Source organism: Monodelphis domestica, chromosome 4, assembly GCF_027887165.1.
Source record: "Monodelphis domestica isolate mMonDom1 chromosome 4, mMonDom1.pri, whole genome shotgun sequence".
In the NCBI taxonomy this organism is placed as follows: Eukaryota; Metazoa; Chordata; class Mammalia; order Didelphimorphia; family Didelphidae; genus Monodelphis; species Monodelphis domestica.
In genome coordinates this window covers 157,988,608-158,009,534 of record NC_077230.1, presented here as the reverse complement: position 1 = coordinate 158,009,534, position 20,927 = coordinate 157,988,608, and the positions used below count along the sequence as shown (strand labels likewise).

The 20,927-nt window shown below is 34.1% G+C and overlaps 1 protein-coding gene across 1 annotated transcript in view; it reads right to left on the bottom strand.

Annotated features, from left to right (window-relative positions):
* GALNT13 (polypeptide N-acetylgalactosaminyltransferase 13) overlaps positions 1 to 20,927 on the bottom strand; it is an 809,448-nt gene that overhangs the window by 274,786 nt on the left and 513,735 nt on the right. Inside the window, exon 7 of the mRNA XM_001373001.4 lies at positions 5,610 to 5,727. Coding sequence (XP_001373038.1) covers positions 5,610 to 5,727 — 118 coding nt within the window. The remainder of the gene's footprint in view (positions 1 to 5,609; positions 5,728 to 20,927) is intronic.

Genomic DNA, 20,927 nt, shown 5'->3' with positions numbered 1-20,927 from the left:
TGTACCTCTCCTTTTTTTTTTCCAGGCACATTTCAAGTGCAATCATCTCTGTAAATCCTTCTCTGAACAAAGTAACTTTAAATGATCATTCTTATTCCTAAAAATTCCTGTCTTTAGCAATCATTCATCACTTGTATTATTAGTCGTATTTTTATCCATATATGTCCTCTGTAAGAAACAATTTGATATATTTAGATTAGATGAATGCCTTGGAGTTAGGAAGACATAGGTTTAAGCCACATTTCTGACACACTGTGACTGTGACCCTCAGTAAGTTGCATATTTTTTAGTTCCCCATAAAAATCACTAAAAGAAAAAATGTCTTTCTAAGTATCTTAAATATTAAATACTAGGAAAAGGAGATGAAATTTGAAGTAACTTAGTTCAAAACTAGATACTGTCACTTAATGCCTGTATCATCTTCAGGCATGTCACAACTCTTCTGGGCCTGTTTGTAAAATAAGACATTTGGATTAGATAGTCTCCATCAGCTCTAAATTCATGAGCTTATGATTCTACTTTTCTTCATATGTATTCAGTGTACATTTGACTTATTAACTATGTGTGTATATTGTAGATGGGAATATTATTATTGGCAGAAATAGTTTCAAATTTTAATATAGATAGTCCCACACCTTCAGTTCTATAAGTAAAAGATATAGTGGAGTCAGAAGAAAAGGATGCACATAATTACTTTATATAATAGTGAAACACATACATCCATATGTAAACGCACAATGTAACATATATATACATTTATTTTGTATATGTATATATACATGCACATAAGCATTTATGCATACTCATGCATTTGTGTAACTGCTCTTTAGTATATAGTATAACCTAAGGCCTAGTAAATTGAGGTTCTTTTGAAATATTTGACTATGTGCTTATGTTATTTGTAAAGCTGAGCTAAAACTAGTTTTAAAGGATTTTAAATCCAATGAAGAAGGAATTTTGTGGGCATGGGGGGACTAGAAAATCAAGAAGATGACTAGGGGTTTTAACACCACATTTCACTGAATACTACTCACATCTTCTACAGGATCATTTATTCTTGATACAATTAATTAACTCACAAATATCAAGCTTAAGTTTCTGAAGTAGAAATGTTGCAGTTATTTTTTTTCAAACCCACACCTACCTGCTGAGAGTTACAAATCTTTAATTCTACTGAAGAAAATAACCAGTTACCAAGTTCTTGGAAAAATAAAGGTAAAGGAAATATGACTGCTAACTTCTGGTGAATTTTTACATTTTCTATTATCCATGTCAGACTTTTGAGGTCTATATTGCTACTTTCCAAAATTTGCAAACAGATCAAAGAATATTTAGAGAATGGGAATGAATTCAATTAATTTTGATTCATAGTGTAAATACATCATTATCTTTATGCATATACACAACATATACATATATCAGTGTGCAAATATATATACAAACATATATTATAAATTTACATGTGCATATGTTACAATTATACCCTTATATGTAATTATATATTATATAGATATAAATAAAGATACATATATATACAGGGTCATATGTTTGTGTGCACTTGTGTATGTATTTTAGTGTGAGTCAAAATTTTCTGAATCATGACTTATTTTTCTTATTATTTTTGGCCCATTTTGTACTGGCCATGGGAAGTATTAGAGGCAATGAGTGAAAACATGAGAATTCCCAATAAGCATGCCTACACTCATTTGAAGAACAGAAGGCAGGAGGAAATAGACAGGATCCAGACTTTTCTGGGACATCATTTACTTCCAGTCTCCCTATTATCTCTATGATACATTAAGCACTTTCTCTCTCTATCTCCCTCTCTCCTCTCTCTCTTTCTTCCTCTCTCTTTCTCCCTCTCTCTTTCTGTGTGTCTGTCTCTGTCTTACCATATACATATATAATATATAAAATACACATGCTATCACACAGATACATACATACAAGTATGTATATATATATATATATATATGTGTGTGTGTGTGTGTGTGTGTGTGTGTGTGTGTGTGTGTGTGTGTGTGTGTGTGTGTAATATTTCAACCTCTGTATTGATACCTATTCACTTTGGTATTTTAAACCCTTAATAATATGTCATACTTTTCTTTCTCTTTACTTCATATTTATTTCCTTTTTAACCTCCTCACTCAAATCACACCAACCTACTAGTTATTCTCTATAAATGGCTTTGTATATCTTATCCTCCTTTCTTTGGCATAGGTGATCTCCTAAGCTAGACATTTATTTCCTCTTCATAGTGCTTTGTAGAATCTTTAGTTTCCTTTGAAACATCTTAAGTACTTCCTTCTTTCTGGGACCCTTTATAATTCCCTCTAGTTATTTAGTACTCTCTTGAGCACTTGAAATGTATTTGTTCCTATTTACTTGTGACAGGGTTTCTCCTCTGATATTATATAAGCATCTTTGTCTATTTCTTTTCATTGCCTAGCATAGAGCCATTCATAAAGTAGTGTTTAGTAATTTCTTAAAGAATTGAAATAAATTGCACAGATTGGGATAAGATCTATTTCCATTTAGCAGGTAAGAAAATTAAAGGAAAATAATTCAGAATGTATAAGTCTTACTTACAAAATATTTAAAAGTTAACATGATTTAATCAGTGCCAAAAAGCTACTTTTTAGAAAATAAAATTTAGAACCCAAGTTATCATTGACTTCTCAGATTTTTCCATTACATTTTTCCATTATACTATGTTACTCTCATGAATGGGAACAGTGGAGATTTGGGACTAGGTTGTGTCCTTCACACACACACACACACACACACACACAATCTTATTTTTTAATCATTGCTCTCCAACATTTCTCTTTTAAACATCCATTCTCTGATCACTCTTTCTGATTCTCTGCTTTTATTACTTTGTTTCAACTTTATAAGCATGAGTGAGTGAGTTTAGCAACCAGCATAAAAGGAGTGTCCACATCCAATCATATGTTTTATAATGAGGGCTTCGGTCATTAAAACAAAGAAATAGAACACAGAGGTTGGAAGGGAGAAAAATGGATGAATACATTTAGGGAGTGATAAGGAAGAAAAGAAAGGATGACATCTGCATGATCAAAGTCATGGGTGCCAATAATATTGTCTTTCATTGATCATTGCTGTTCAATTGTTCAGTCATGTCTGGCTTTGTGACAGTAGCTTGAATTTTCTTAGCAAAGACACTGGAATGATTTATCGTTCCTTTCTCTCGCTCATTACAGATGATGATACTAAAGGAAACAAGGATAAGGGACTTGCTCAAGATCACAACAAATAATTGTCTGAGGCCAGACTTGAGTTAATGAAGATGTGTCTTGACTCCAGTCTGAGCAGTATAACCACTGCACTACCTAGCTGCTGCTGCTCCTTAGGTCGGAAACTAAAACTAAATAAATTATGTAAGTTTTTTGTTTGTTTTTCTTATAGAAAATAATCCAAACAAATTAAAGAGAAGGCATTATCACTTACTGGTGGGACCAAGCAACATAGCAACATACATTTTCATTTTTCTTTGACCATCAACTTACATTGTGAAATGAGGTAAATAACCAAAGTTCCCTAAGTGACGTAATTCTTTTTATATGAGATGAAAGAACTGAGTTAGATAATCTCAAATGCTCCTTCTATTGGTCAGATCCCATAATCCATGGAATTCCCTATTTATTATTATTTCTTAATATATATCAAGTAAATTCATAAGAAGGTTGAAGATATGAGATAAAGAGTAATGATATAGCTATTCTGAATGTAGCATTGGTTTTGGGGGCCAATTCAAGATATTTGTCACACTATAATTATGTTCTATAAGTATTACCACAAGAAATATTTTGGAGATTGATTTTTATAATGATATCCCCAGTTGTTATACTATAGGTAAGTGGCATAATTGAGAGTTTTATGTAAGAAGATCTTACTGGTACTTGCAGAATAAATCCTTATGATTCTCATTCCAAGATAAATTCCCCTTCAAACACTTTCCATACCACAGAAGGCTATGCTTTAGTGAGGCTGCTAAATATTATTTTCCTTTCACATTTTGATACAAATATGTATATTAGATATTATTCAATAGTTACATACTATAAAAATCAAATTTTGTTTTTGAAAAGAAGCAAAAAGTAAAAAAAATTAAATGAAATAAGAAAATGAAAAAGGTATATTGTTATCTTTCAAATACTTTGGCTGAGAGTATTAGCCAAAAGCCTTTATATACACTTTAATGTTTCAAAGTATTTTATTGGGTTTCTGATGATTCACTGGATAGAGGGTTGGGTCTAGAGTCAGGAATAATTAAGATAAAATTTGACCTCAGACACATACTAGCTGACTAACTCATAACAGGATAAAACATGGAAAATAATAGCTTCTACTGACAGGGTTTTTGTGATCATTAATTGAAATAATATTTTTTAAAGCATTCGGCACAGTATCTGACTTATAACAGACAAATTAAATGATTAGTTCTAATCTTACCTTTCTCTTTTACATATATTAGCTCACTTGATCTTAATATTCCTGTGATGAAGATACTATTATTCCCATATTTCAGATGAGAAAATTGATACATGGGGAGATCAAGTGAATTGTCTAGACAACCACAGCTAATAAGTGTCAGGGGCTTGATTTGAATGCTTCTTCCTGACTTCAAGTCCAGCATTCTGAAGGAAGACTTTTAATTATCATGCAGTCCTTAACCAAAGAAGCACTGCCTTATAAAGTATCAATATCCTATGAATATAATAGACTTCATATAGAAAAAAATGTTTCAATATTTTCATGTCATTTGATTGCCAGGCATATTAATGATTTTAAATGCTGAATTATATGAAATAATAGTCACCATCGTATGGTGGTTATAACTTTGGTCTCAAAGCCAGGAATTGATGAGTTGAAATTCTGGCTGTGACAAATAATCCTTGTAATCCCATCTTAATGTACTATACTATTTTCTGAGAATTTCAGTTGTACAGAAGATACCAACCTACATTGGTAGAAGGAGTTTCCTCAATAGTATGTTTACTATACCAAAGGAACCCCAGACCCAATTTCTTATACAGGATAGAAAAGCCATTTTACCCAATACTACTAATCTCTTCTGTGCTTTAACCATAAATTCAAGTTTTTCATTAACTCAAAATGCCATCTTCTAAATGATTTTTTTCCTTGATTTTTTAACAAAGTATCTTTTCACCTGAGAAAATATTAGCTACTTCATAAAGTAGTTAATTTTCCTTTAAGAATAGGATGACTGAATAACATCAGAACTAACTTGGGTAGATCCTACAAATATAATGTAACACATACATATATAAATTTGGGGTGAAAATCAGCAGTTTTCAGTAATATACTCTCTCTCAACTTCTGCCAAGACAAATTAAGAAAATAGATAGTCTTGAATTTATTGTCAAAATAAAATTATTAATCAAATAATCTTAAAATATCTATAGTTTTGCTATATGATAGTTAATACTACATACAACAGAATGCAAATGATTTTTCCTAAATATGCATTGAAATTATTAATTGATAGATTGAATTTTTGTTTTACGTTGAGAATACTCTGCCTGTGATATATGATAGTAAAAAATGAAGTAAAATCCAGTTACCCTAAAAGACATTTCAAGATTCTCTCCACCCCAGATATCCATTCCTGCATCGTAAGCTCCTATCTCTTCAAAGTAGTTTCTGTCAATTGAAAATAGGCCGCCAGCCATAGTAGGGGTCCTAGTTGAAAAAAAAATACAACAGAAAAGAATATTCTTTGAAAGACAATGTGTGGAATTTAATGTCAGACTGTAACATGCATCTCTAGAGACGTTTAATTTTTTTAAAGGCATTAAAAATCTTAAGAGTTATATGAGAAAGAACACTATCCACATTGAGAGGAAGAACTGCGGGAGTAGAAACATAGAAGAAAAACATTTGCTTCATCACATGAGCTGAAGAGGATATCACTGGGGATGTAGACTAAATGATCACCTTAGTACAAATATCAATAATATGGAAATAGGTCTTGATCAATAACACATGTAAAACCCAGTGGAATGGCACATCAGCTACTTGGGGGGGGGAGTGGAGGAAACAACATCAATCATGTAACCATGGGAAAATATTCTAAATTTATTGATTAAATAAAAATTTTCAATTAAAAAATCTTAGAGTTAAAGTTAAATTTATAGGGATATGTGAATATTTACATACATATGTAAATTATATTTTATATATGTGTATAAGTATGTAAATATATATGTAAATAAAGATGAATCTAACTGTTACCGATGTTTGACCATTTGGGTTAATTGAAGACTTTTTCAGTGAGACCTGAAGAAAAGTTTAAATACCATCACGATGTAAAGCTTAGTGGAACAAATTCCATGCTTTGAGCCCTTCTATGAAAGAGTTTAGCACAATATGAAAGTCTCAGTTATAATTTCACTTAGCAAAGTTATAAATCATCAGACAATGAACATTTCAGTTCTAATTCAATTGTTTAAGGAGCATGAGTGTATTGCCTTCACTGAAACTGGACTGCTACAGATTTTAAATTGTCTTAGAAAACAAAAAAAAATGTTTATAGAAAGTGGTATGGGCCAGATGACTGCTCTAAAATTTTCTCATTCAAAATGAAACATGCACATGCTACTGTGTTATTCCTCTTCTACTTGACTTTCAAGAGACAAGATTAGAAATGTATCCTTAAGAGTGTCCATAATTAATGGAATTTCCAGGCCCAAAAGGTCATCTAATAATGACTTAGAATCACATGGTATTTTTTTCCTGTAGAATAAAGGTGTTTTTTTCTTTTTTTTTCTTTTTTTTCTTGCCTTTAAAATTTTTTCTTCTTTCATTTTTATTTATTGATCCAGACCTATGGTTTCATCATTGTGGTCACTTCCTAGTATGGATAGTCCATCCACTGATACAGATCAACACCCTCTCTTCAACTTGAAAGCTGTCTGAAGCACTGAGAGTTTAAGTTCTTTGCTCATGACTAAACAGCTAATATATTTCAAAAAATTCAAGCCAAAACTTCTTTAACTTTAGAACTAGTCCATTATCCATACTAAAGTGTCTTTCTAAAAGAATATTTCAATAGGATATTATTAATGAAGGAAGGAAGTTACTAGATTAATTCTCTTCTGGAAAAGCTTCCAAATAACTCAGTGAAGGTCAGGATCCTTTTTGAATATGACTCATTATATATGCATCATGCAATTGCTTCTATCTATATAGTTAGGCTGACATCCAAGAAGGAACCAGCTTGCCTTGTCCTCACAGTTGGTGGAACACTTAACAAACAAATCTAATACTTCATTGCTTTCAATATCATATCTTCTTCTGTCATAGGTTATGCTAATGTCTCCTAATAAAATAGCACCATTCACAGAATAATAAGAAAATAACACTATACTTGGGCCTCTAACATATTGCAAAGTTCTCAATTTCTCCCAGTGCTTGTAGTGTCTCAAGCTCAGGTAATTAGCTGTCTGTCATTTGGAATAGCTAAAGCTTCATAGGTCTCCAAGCTGCTTTATTACTTTTGGTCTTGCTGGGTTTCTGCCATGCATAGTATCCATTGACCTTCCCAGGTTATAATGAGAAACAATAACAAAGCTGAACAGATGGTAATGATGGACTGGCCATGACTCTGCTCCTAAGTGGGGCTTTGGAACTCAGTAGCAATAACTCTGTACAGCACAGTGATACTGAATGCTTTCCTTAATAGGACTATGGATAAACATCGTTGCAATTGTTCTATGACACTATCAAAAAATAGTTTAAAGTGCTAAGCGATCCATTTTTAATGATCAGCCCGAAGTGCCTAATCACTTATCAAAAGAACAATAAAAAGCCACAATCTTTTAAGTAAGCAAAATGAAATTTTCAATATAATAAATGGAAATCATTTCTCTCTAGGGAAGATGCGTAAAACAGAATATTCAAATTATTTATGAGTATGTAATGAAATTAAACTTTAAAATTAAAAATTAAGAATTGAAATATATTTTCATTCTATTTGATAAAGGGTGAGGAGAAAAATGACCCATATCTCTTAATTTCATAGATTTCTATGGTGAGGTTTTCAATTAAAAACAGCTTTTATATATAATTATATAAGTTAAACCCTGCCCCTACTTTTTCTTAGCTGTAGACTATTTAATGTCTATATGTACTGATGATTTTTTTCTGTTATTTTGGTTAGGTAACTTGACCCTTTAAAGATACACACCTTGAGAAGCCATCTCATAATTCCTCACATTTGTATAAACCATCCCTCTTTTCTGAATGTATCTTTCTTATCTCTCATTCTTTGAATTTTTATTTTCCTTTAAAGCTCTCCTCAGGATATACCTCTTCAGTGAAGTGTTCTCTAATCTCTCCAGTTAAGAATGCTCCCTTTCTCTCTTTTCATATTAAAATGTATTCATTTTTCTTTTTTTTTTTTTTGTTAAAAAAAAAACCCTCATCTTTTGCCTTAAAATTGACACCAAGCATTTGTTCTAAGGGAGAAGAGCAGCAAGAGATAGGCAATTAGCGCTAAGCGACTTACCCAGGGTCACACAGCTAAGAAGAGCAGGAGGCTAAATTTGAGCCCAGTACCTCCTGCCTTCAGTTCTGGTGCTTTATCTACTGAGCTCTATTGCTTAGCTTTACTGCCTAATTGCCCCTTATTGACTTTTTTGCATATAAATTATACACTAAGATTGAAATGTAAGTTCCTTAAGGGCAGGAGAATATTTCTTTTTGTTTGTTTGCTTGTTTTACTTTGTATCCTTACTCTAGCACATTGTCTTATCCTAATAGTCACTTAGATATGTATTTGTCAAATTAAATTATTATAAGTTGAGTGTCTGCTGCATACAGAGCTATATTGTCAATTCTTCATTTAAGGCTCTATCCTCCTCGGTAACATACAAGCCATAAGCTGAAAAATGCAAAGTGTATTTAATTTCTTGTTTTGTCTTTGCACAGTGCTACATCAAATTATTGCATTTATATTCCTGAATTGTGATGTTCAATAGAATTAATATCTCCTTAGTCAAATATTATTAATGATTCTTGTGTTTGTGTGATCTTTTTAGTTATTAGAAGAAAAATATTTCAGAAAAACAAACAAATATTGTGACACTTTTGACAATTAGGAAGTTAAATGGAGAAAGGCCTTTCTAGTAAAAAGATAAAAGGGAGTATTTCTCAGGTCCATGATCTATAATGTGGAGTTCAAAGAGGCAACTTAAAGTGTTTCCATAGGCTCAAATGAAAACTTTTGGTGGTGTTGGTGTTAGTAAGAATCGTATAGAAGAACATTAGATAGGATGCTGCTTTGACAATCCTTTAGCACTTTCATTATGAATTTGGTTACAGAAACAGATTACAAAACAGGGAGAATTCCTAGTGGCCTTGCCAAGCCAAATAGTTAACTGGAAGTATGACCTATCTCTAGAGCAGAAAAATTGCTCTGGCAGAACTCAAAGTTAGGAAATATTTCAAGAGGGATAGGTGACTAAGGGAGATTAAGATCAAAAACCTGGGATGGCTTTGTGGAATTAAGATGAATGTATTTATATATGTACTGTCAACATGGAATTTAGCAATCCCAAACTTGTGGCCTAGTGGGATCTGATGAACCCCAATTTTAGATTTAGCTTGTAGATTGGAGACCCCAAAAGCTTGTCCTTGTTCCTGGTTCCCATGGAATCTACCCTGAAGGGAAATGATAATTCTGGTTGGGTGAGATAAGCATATGCTAAGGACATTCTTTGTTTTAGATAGCATCCCCTACTGTATTAAAACCTCTCTCAGGAAGGTCAGATGTGGGCATGAACCATCCTTTAGTAACTTTGTAAGAAGCCCCCTTCTCTTGCACCCTAGCTTCTAGCTTGATTGTATCTTGTCAGTGTAGTTTGAACACTCCCATTTTCCTTGTAGCCATAGTGATATCAATCATCTTTCCCTGCCCCTGGATTTCCCAAAGGGTATATAAGTTCCCCAAATTATTTTGTTCCTCGGAGTTGTTATGGAGCCTTGTGGCGCTCCCTAGGGATAACTTTCCCAGAGTCCAGGGTTTGCACCCTGAAAAGGTTGTGGCGCTGACTCTGAGTAAAGGGCCAAATTGGACTTATCCCTATCCTGATTAAAGTATTGGTTTTTCTGACTATTTAATACTTCTGTGTTATTTCTAAGTTAACAGTACACATGTATTTGTGTGTGTGTGTTACTTTAACCCTTTTTATAAGTATCTTTGGTGTTTAGTAGTAAAACTTGAGAAAATCTAGAGAATGATGTTTGCCTATTATTTGAAACTGAAATAACAGAAAGGTGAGTGAATAATTTTGGTATCTCCTACATGCAAAGCCATGTGTTATGGAACATAGGAGACACAATGGTGTGACAAGGAAATCACTTTTAAAAGACTGATATATATTAATTTAAGGTCGCCAAGGAATTCAGCTATGTAATTCCTAAATGAAAACTCAAGTCAGCCGTCAACCTTTTATGGAGTTTTAATTACAAACAGGAGGAAGAAAGGAATTAGAGATAGAGAGATAGAGGTAGAGAGAAAGGGGAGAGAAGGGAATAGGGCTTAAATACCCCTTCTGTTTAGGCTGGGCCAAAAGGCCCAAGCCCTTAGATAGCTGGGGCAAAGAAAGGAGATCAGTCCCTATTACTCACGTGACCAAAATGGAGAAACAGTCTCAGAGCCCCCACCTTCAGCTTCCTTCAGAGCAAGCTTCTCAGAGCACCCTGCAACCACTCCGACAAACTCCTAAAAAACCCCTCCTGAGTCTTCATAGCCCTCTCTTTTAAGGAAACCATCCAAGTTCCCTCCCCTCAGTTCTCACATCTACCAATCACTGTCCATCAATTTCCCTGTGCCAATGGAGGCTCTAGCTTAACCCAGGACCGCCCAGAGGTCTCTGGCTTTGCACATGTCTGTTGAAGGTCATATTTTCAAATAATTAAATCTTTGATCCTTTGCTACAGCCCTTCCTAAATCCTGTTAACCTTAGTAGGGTAGAGATTGGAATAATTAAATTTTGATCTATGCTGCAGCCCTTCCTCAATCCTGTTAGGACTGAGTAGGGTGGAGATTGATTCCAAGTATCTCCATTGTATCAATTCTAAAATCAATCATGACTCAAAGAAATTCCTGTTCTATGTTTAAGCATAGGTCAAAGTCCTTTCCATTGTTCAGCAAAAGGTTTCTGTCCTAAAGTAATCTTAAGAAGGGAGGAGGAGGAAACTCTCATGCCAATGGGGTTCACATTCCAATAGCCAAGACCCACTATCAATAGGAAATTTTTCAAGTATGAAATTTCCCAATGGTGAAATTTCCAACATTTATAAGTCTAAGAAATTTTGAGGTTTACAATGGCATTAAGAAAATAGCAGCATGCCAAGTCAATCTTTAAACTTGGGAAATGCTGGGGAAAATGGAACTAGTAATATATAATCATTCAGGAACAACAAAATGTTATTTTGGTTTTTACGTGAACATCCTTCCAAGTATCTACCAAATCATAATACAGAACTTATTCCAAACCAAGATATTCATAGTGTGTGAAAGCAAGGATATGAAGAACATAAATCACTATATCTCCAAACTCCAATTTGCCTACTGTATTACTCTGATGGATCTATAACTTAATTAATGAGTTATTGCTTCCAACCATGCAGGCAAAACCCATCTATACTAGGGCATCTTCTCCCATACATTTGTAAATGTAGATCTCATACACAAAAAGATGACTCACTAAACTTAGAAGAGCATATCAGTAATCAATTTTCAACATCATTGTTAAAGGGAGCTTCCTCACTAGTATTTCTCTAGGCTAATGAACTTACAGGTCTAACCAAAGACAAGTGCAAACTCTCTCTCTCTCTTTCTCTCTCTCACTTTCTCTCTCTCTCTCTCTCTCTCTCTCTCTCTCTCTCTCTCTCTCTCTCTCTCCTCTCTGTGTCTCTCTCTCCTCATATATCTATCTCATTAGCCATATAAGTATTCATATAAATATTCATATAAATAGTTCTACTTAAGCTGATTATGACTTTATCAAGAATTTTAACATAACTAAGAAAAATATGTAACAATATTATGAAGAAAAAATAATTTCAGACTTCAAAATCAAATAAAAATGATAAATTACAAGTACAAAAAGATGAAGATGAACAATATTACTGACCTTTGAAGGCTTTGAAGAGAGGTGATGAACTTAAGATGCAGAAAGAGGTTTCATGATTTAAAAGTAGCTGATGTGTGAATCTCTTATTTCATTATGTTGATTCTCACTGATAAATTGGTGTTTGTTTTTCAATTTACTCAATTTGTGAAGAGGGGTGATGGGAAGCATAGGGCATCTAAGCAGCACAGTGGATAGAGTGCTTGGTCAGGAATCAAGAAGATTCAACTACACCCTAAGACACTTGCTAGCTGTGTGGCCCTGAGTAAATCAGTTAACTCATTTTGCCTCAATTTCCTAATTTTTACAATGACCTGGAGAAGGAATTGACTAACTACTCCAGCATCTTTGTCAAGAAAACCCCAATATGGGATCATAAAAAGTCAGACATGACTGAAAGCAAATAAACAATGACAGGTGAGAAGTCTAATTGAATAGTATAATTTCATTTTATTCAACCAGCTGGAGGAGGACGGTGATTATGATATCAGGGTTGAAAATCACTCATATTTGTTATTACTCCCAGTCTAGTGGTTTCCCTTTTAATTATAACTCTGTCTCAGCCCATATTTGTTGCTTTTCAGAAACTAATTTTTTTCTTTGATGATAATTCACAACTTTTTATCAATCAATTTTCTCCTTTGCCAATCCAGAGTTGTTCATCACTCATTCTAGAACCAGAATAGAAGTCTACTGAAACTCAACTAGCCCACATGGGAAATTTTGCAGATATCAAATATCCTCACTTCCATTCAATCTGTATGAGACACATTTCTTGCTCCACTTATTATAACTAAATTAATATATCCTGAAACTATAACACTGTCAAATTTTCTTTATTCATATTAATATCCATATATCTTATGGATATAATATATTCATTTTCATAAATGTTTATTAAACTATTATAATCAAACACTCAGCATTTGTTAAAAAATAATTTATGTGTATGGGCAGCTGGGTGGCTTAGTGGATTGAGAACCAGGCCTAGAAATGGGAGGTCCTAGGTTCATATGTGGCCTCAGACACTTCCTAGCTATGTGACCCTGGGCAAGTCACTTGACCCCCATTGCCAACCCTTACCACTCTACTGCCTTGGAACCAATACAGAGTGTTGATACAGAGTGTGAGGGTTTAAAAAAATTATGTGTAACTGACAAAACTCATTGTAGTTAAAAGTTTTAACCATTATCTTATTTAAAAATAAAACTTTTGAAAGATAAGTGACTAGTAAAAATTTCTAAAAGTGTGAACCCCTTCTTAACAAGCTGCAAAGTGGGGAGAAAAGAGCAGGGTAGTGAATCAAGAGATATGGTCTCTAGTTCAAGTCATTGATTTTAGGCCTATCACTTTAACTCTCTGCTTCTCATCTTTTTCATCCAATATATTTTCAGACCTGTAATCCAATCCAGTTTTCATCCTGCCTCCTGACTTTCTCCATTTATATCTACCTGAAACACTGCAAACTCAACATAACAAGGTGCAATGAAAAGAGTGTCAGATTTGTAGACAAAAGACCTGGATTTGTATCATGACTGTGATCTTTATTTGCACATACTTTGCCAAGTCACAAATCTCTCTGACTCATAATTTCATCATCTCCAAAATAATAGAGTCAGATCAGAAAACCTCTAAAATTCTGACTGGTTTGAAATCTATAATCTTCTGTATCAGAATGGACTCAGTAACTTTTATCCCTAAATCTAATTCTTTACTCTAATTTGCATTTTTTTGTGTGATTGAGATTCAAAATTTCAAAGTCGTGTCTTTTACTCCAACTTTCAAAACCCTTCTACAAACATTCAATGTTACTAGGTCCTGAAATTGAGTAATTTAGTATTTATTTCTGCTTTAGGGTCATAGAAAGTTTCATATTTAGATGATAATAGAACTGGGCTTTAGGGAACAAATATATTTTAAAAGTTGGGAAGTATTAAAAGAGGAAAGATGATTAGAAATATGAAAACACATTCACAAAAGCATAGGTATGATAAATAGATAAGTAGGATCTGATAATAGTTTATTATTTGGTTTCCCTGGCTTAAAAAAATCTAAGTTGTTTGAAAGGCAATACTAAAACAATGTGTGCCACATACTGTGCACTAAGTAAAATTTATCAATTATTATTATTATTGGAAATAATATTAAGAAAGTCTAGATATAGCATACAGAGGGCATTGGATTTCCAGATAGAAAAATCTATATTTAATTTGTAGACAATTGATAGATAATGGAAGATTTTGGAAAGGGATAGTAATTTGGTCAAATTTGCAAATGAGAATAATTAATTTGTATGTAATGTGAAGGGTTGATCAAATAGAATTAAGGAAATTATTTAGAAGGAGAGAGGAATGAAGACTTAAAGTAATTTGAGGAATAGTCTGAATAGAAGTAAAGGTAGAAACAATAATATTTTACAACTCAGATGTGGGAGAGGAAAGCATCAAAAATGCCTCCATATGACTAAGGGAATGATGGTATGTACAAATAATAGTAACAGAGTAATTAGTTAAAGGGATGGGCTTAGAAAACAGAGAGGGAGAGTTCTTTGTTGGGCAAACTGAGTTTGAAGAACCAATAAAACATCAAGGAGAAGTTATTTAGGATGAAATTATAACTAAGGGATTCAGTAGAAAAATAAGTGTTCTACTTGGATTTGAGAGACATTTGTGGAAAAATAATAACTGAAATTGTGGGAGTAGAGAATGAAGTTTTCCTTGAAAGAATTTAGTAAACACATCAAGAAGGAAACAAAGAAAAAGAAGTTGAAAAGGCAGAAGTAAACCCTAATCTATGTCAAGTGCTAGGATGGGGAAAAAAGGCAATTAGACTTTCAAAGCTAAAAGTTCTAAATATGTTTTGGACAACAAGCAGATCAAAGGTGATTTAGTACCATGGCAGGGGGGTGAATGGAATTAGAGTAATGGATTGCAATGAAGAAACAGAAGTAATATAGAAAGATATAGCTTATAATCTAAGGGGTCCCCAAACTAAGGCCCGTGGGCCACATGTGGCCTTCTGAAGCCATTTATCTGGTCCCCACCACACTTCCAGAAGGAGCTCCTCTTTCATTGGTGGTCAGTGAAAGGAGCACAGGATGCATCCATGTCCTGTGCTCCTGGAGTATTGTACATGGAAGCACCACAAAGCACAGTGTTGCTCACATACAGTACTACTTCCAGTGACATAATGCTTTGTGTGGTGCCTTGTTCTGAAAGTAACTGAATGAGAATGAGGTGCTTCACAAAGGATTATGTGGCTGCACAATAGAAGACCTCAGCATGGTGAGCAGTGATCTGAAGGAGGGGATTCCACACTGTGTATACTACTGCCTGGTATAGTGGTGGCAGTGATGGGCCTGTACAAGGTGTGGCATGCCAATCACAGCCAGGGCTGTAGCCTCTGCTATTCCAAACAGTGGTATATAGTCTAAAAGGCCCAGCACAGCCTCCAATACTGTACACAGGCATCAGATAGTGGTGATCTGGCCTGTGACATTAGTGGTAGGCCTCTACTGTGATAAGCCCACCACTGCCACTGCGTGTTTTATAAGGCACTCCCTGTTTTGGGGTTGTCAAATTAATAAAAGATAGTGCCTTATTTTCTGGGAAACATGGTAGTACAATGGCCCCTAGGCACCATTATGTTGTGCATCTAGGGGAGTAAGGGAGCCATTGTACTGTGTATTAATGTGGGGAGAGACTTTTGGGCAATGGGAGGTTATGGGGCCATTATGTTGTGCATCTGGGTGAGTATAGTTGCCATCGTACTATGTGGGGGAAGTGAGGCATGTGTTTTTCATATTATGGTGTATAATTACAGATCTATGAATAAGGACCACAAGAGGACAAACACTAGTGTCATGTCTTCTATTTTCCTGCTATGGAATCTGATCACATGGGTCTTACACATGAGATCAGATTCCTGTGTGAGTTCACAGATCGCAGTGCAGTTCACACAGGATGGTGTAAACTGGAAAGTTGGTGGAGGAACTGGCTCTGTAATTGTGCTGGTTCCCACACCGCACCAGTGTGAGACTGAGGTAAAAGTGGAGTTCCACCAATATGGCCACTGGTGAGGCTGAAATGATGTGGACTGGGAAGGCTGCTTTGATGAACACAGATCAGACTGCACTTATGGGCAATTCAGTCTGTTTGCCTCTGTGTGGACAAAATTATTGTCAGTATTTTGTTTTTGTAGGGGTATGTACGTATATATCTCTCTATATATGTATCTATATATATATGTTTATATATATACACTACAGATATATGTATTTTACTAATAGCAATTTGGAATACCTAGGAAATAATGACATCAAGAAAGAGAAAAAGTGACTTGGAATATAGGATATTCAAAGAACAGTGGACTTATGATTACTTTTTCAGGCAGTACAAGGAAAGAGCTGTGTTTGATATGCCAGAATATAGTGTCTTTGTTCAAAGAATACAATTTACATCAACACTACAAAGCTCAACATAAAGATAAATATGATTGTTTGGTTGAAAATGTGAGAAAAGATAAAATATTAAAATTGAAAAATACATTGACAACTCAGCAAAATACTTTGGGGAAGCAGAAGCAGCTAAATATTTCATCACTGAAAGCAAGTTTTCAAGTTGCCAAGCTAATAGTGTGCACTGGTAAACCATTCATGGAGGGAGAATTTGTTAATGATTGCCTTCTTTCTGTTGTCAAAAAAATGTGTCCAGAGAAGGCAGATATATTTAGTACAGTTAGTTACACGAAGGATTGAAGAAATGGGAGAAGATTTGCATCAGAATTTGCAAAACTCTGCAAGAAATCTTTCCTATTTTTCCTTGGCACTCAACAAGAGCAATGATGTTTGTGATTCTGAACAAATTCTAATTTTTATTCATGGGATGAATGACAATTTCAAAGTCACAGAAAAGCTTTTTGCACTTTAAAGAATCAAGGGAACAACTATAGGAGAGGATATCTATGAAAAGGTTTCCCAAACTGTGAAGGATTTGGAGTTATACTGGGCTAAACCAGCCAGTGTGACAACTGAATGGTGCTTTAAGCATGGTGGGAAAAGAGTAATTGCTCACATTAACCAAGAGATGGACAAATGTAACCATTATTACCCAATAGCCATACACTGCTTCATGTGCCAACAAGTGCTGATATGTAGTAAATCACTGAAGTGAGACTGTTATAAAAATTGTGGTATCTTGTGTTAACTTCATTAGAGCTAATTCACTACACCACAGACAATTTCAGGAATTTCTTTCTGAGCTAAATGTTGCCTGTGAAGATGTTCTGTACCACACAGAAGTCCATTGGCTGAGTTGAAAGAGAGGTTTGAGACATTTCTATGACTTACTTCCACATATTACAGTTTTTATACTTTCAAAAAACAAAGAAGTACCAGCACTCAGTGATACAAATGGAAATAACACCTCACCTTTCTGACAAATGTAACAGAGCAACTCAACAGTTTCATTATGCAACTTCAAGGAAAAGGGAAGCTCATCTGTGATATGCAATCACAAGTGAAAGCATTTGAAGTAAAATGAGGTCTCCTTATCAAACAAGTGAAGGAGGAAAATTTCTGCCAACTCCCCTTAACTCAAAATCTGTTAGTAGAAAAACCCTTGATTGCATTCCCAAAAGAAACATGTGTGGATGCACTGGAAAAGTTCAAAAGGAGTTCCAATTCAGATTTAAAGAGCTTCATCTCCATGAACAGGACATACAGTTTCTGTAACCCATTTTCTATTGACATTAAATATGTGGATACAATTTATCAAATGGAACTGGCTGAACTGCAGACTTGTGACTCTCTAATAGATGCATTCAAATCAAGCAGCTTGCCTAATTTCTATGCATCTCTCCACTCTGAGATGTATCCTAATCTCAGGAATGATGCACTCAAAATGACCACCATCTTTGGCAGCACTTATGTCTGTGAACAGACTTTTTCCAGAATGAAACATCTGAAATCTCCAACCAGATGTAGACTAAATGATGCACAATTGCATCACTTGTTATGGCTAACAGTGACAAATATGGAACCAGACATTGACTGCCTCATTAGCCAAAAGCAGGCTCATAGTTCCCATTGAAATGCTAGTCAGTTTGTTGATTTAAATTTACTTGTTCTTTATTTTAAATATTGTATGTGTTTATATTTTGTTGGGTTTTTTTTACTTTAAAATAAGATGTGTGCAATGTGCAGAGGGATTTGTTCATATTTTTAATAGTGTGGTCCTCCAATGGTCTGAGGGACAGTAAACTGGCCCACTTTGTAAAAAGTTTGGGGACCCCTGGCTTAGATAGATAAAAATACACATACATTTATATGTATACATATAGACACACATGCATCTGTACATTTTATTATATACATATACACAAATTTCAAAAGTTTAGGATTGCTGTGCAGGGTGGATGGTACAAATATACAATGGCAAGACAATATATACACATATAAATGTATACCTATATACAATCAAGCAGAAATAAGAACATTGGGAGATACCCATATTTATAGGACAAGAGAATAAAGAAGATTCAGGGAAGTCAATAGTAAAATGAGTTATAAGTCAAAGAGGAAGGGAGCAAAGGGAGTATAACATTAAAGAATATAAGGGAGGAAACAGTATTAAATATGAAGGGGATGGTCCTTATTGGGGAATGCAGCAGAGAGAGATGTTAAGAAAAAAAAGAGGATTGAGAAAAGATCCCTCAATTTGGTCATTAGTAAGTCATTTATAACTTATGAAACAATTGACTATAGAAGAGTGAGAAAAGAAGCCAGCCTGGAGGATTTGGGAATATTGATTGTATGGGAAGAAAGTGGAAGCCAGAAGTCATTTGAAAGTTGGCTTTCACTGTGACTGACATTTCTCATGTGAAAAGGTCAGTGAGACTAGATTGTCTTCAAAATCCTTCCTATCTCTGGAGATCATCTTTTGATATCTAAGTATTTTGTAGCTATGCATTCTTTAATCAGTCTTGGAAGATAGGATGAATTTTGAATCAGACGATCTAAGATAATATTTCAGCTTTTAACTTACTAGCTATATCTTATTCCATCTTCATATTCCTGGTTCCCAGCACTGTGTTTTGTATATTGTAAGTATTTTATAAAGGTTTATAAAATCCTTCAAATAAAGAGATTAGAACCTGATGGTTTCTAGGATCCCTTCTGGTTCTAAAATGTTTTGTTCTTCCTTTTCTCTCTTACCCTATTTTCTATGTTGATAGAAAAAAAAAAAAAACTTTTTTCCAAGGCACTACATGGTCATCTATTTGAATAGCTAGTCCTAAGAAATCAAGAGTTGGTTATAGTTTGAAAAGTTTTACACAGGAATGAAGAAATGTGTGATTAGAAATGCTGCTGAATAGTCCTGGCAGAAGAATGATTTGAATGCTCACAGTGGCCATTTGGGCCTTTGATATATCATGCTGGGCATGATGAAAGAGCTTTCTGATGAGTGGAAATTAAGTTGCTTAAGGATTTCTGCTAGCTCAGGCACTGAGCAAGGATGAAGCTTACTCAAATCCCCCATAGATACTATAGAACACAAATAGTTTGCAAAGCTATTTAAAGGATAAGCAGGAAAAGAAGGGAAGAACTCTGCTTAGTAAGAGCAAATTATTTCTTTACCTGCCACCTAGGGATGGAAGCAACACTCCTGATCTATTCTTAGAGACCTAATTCTCCAAGAAGTATGCTTTCCTCCATTAATCTTCTTTCATGATCATCATAGTCTGATGCAGAATTCTTTGGGTGCCCTGCATTTTCAGGATGATAAGTATAAGTGAGTGTAATGTTTAGCTTTCCTTTCCATGTTCCCTTACTTCAGGCAAAAGTTTATTTAAATAAACAATGGAGGGAGAATAAGATAGAATGTTTCTAATTGCTTTGAAAAAGGTGATCAATTGCCTGAGATCTACTTATTACTTGTACTTCTAGAATCATAAATTTTAAAGTTAGAAAATGAACTTTAGGAATTATTTAGACCTACCTGCTTGAAGTTAAATGAATTGTCTAATAGAATACATAATAAGTATTAGTGCTGGAATTTGAACTTATGTCAACTAATTTAAAATCCATGTTATCATTCTTGACCAAAGTATTGTTAGCTCATAGGGACTTAGAAGTAATTTAGTACAGGGCTTCTTAACCATTTTTTGCATGTTAGATCCTGTTACACATGTGTAAGTTATATGAACTCTTCATAAAATAATATTTTTCAATGTATAGAATAAAATATATGATTAGAAAATTGATATAATTGTCCAATTTTTTTAAATGCTATATCAGTAATTGGAGGCTATTAATCTCTGCTATAGTCCACTTTGCTCTTTTTACAAATGAGAAATTTGAATCCTAGATGTATGGAACATAACTAGTATTAACCAAGAGGGCCACCCTACACCATAACTAAATATTTGCCTTCTTGTTCTTATTATTTTCCATTCAGAATTTAGAACCATCTATACTGGATTTCTTGAAGCACCAAGAAACAGTCTCTTAATTGTCTGAATGAATATACTTTCTTTCTCATTTTTTAAAAGCAGGGGAGAAATGGAACATTTTCCCCTACCTGTAAAAATTAATTTGAGAAAATCATAGTCTAAGAAAAGAAGTCTAGTTCATATCTCAATCTCCAGGCAATATCACATTTAACTATGCCATGAAGAAAAGCATTTGTACTCCTAATGCTCTTTAAAATCAAACAATTTCAGAATTTCAAAGAAGTCCTGAAA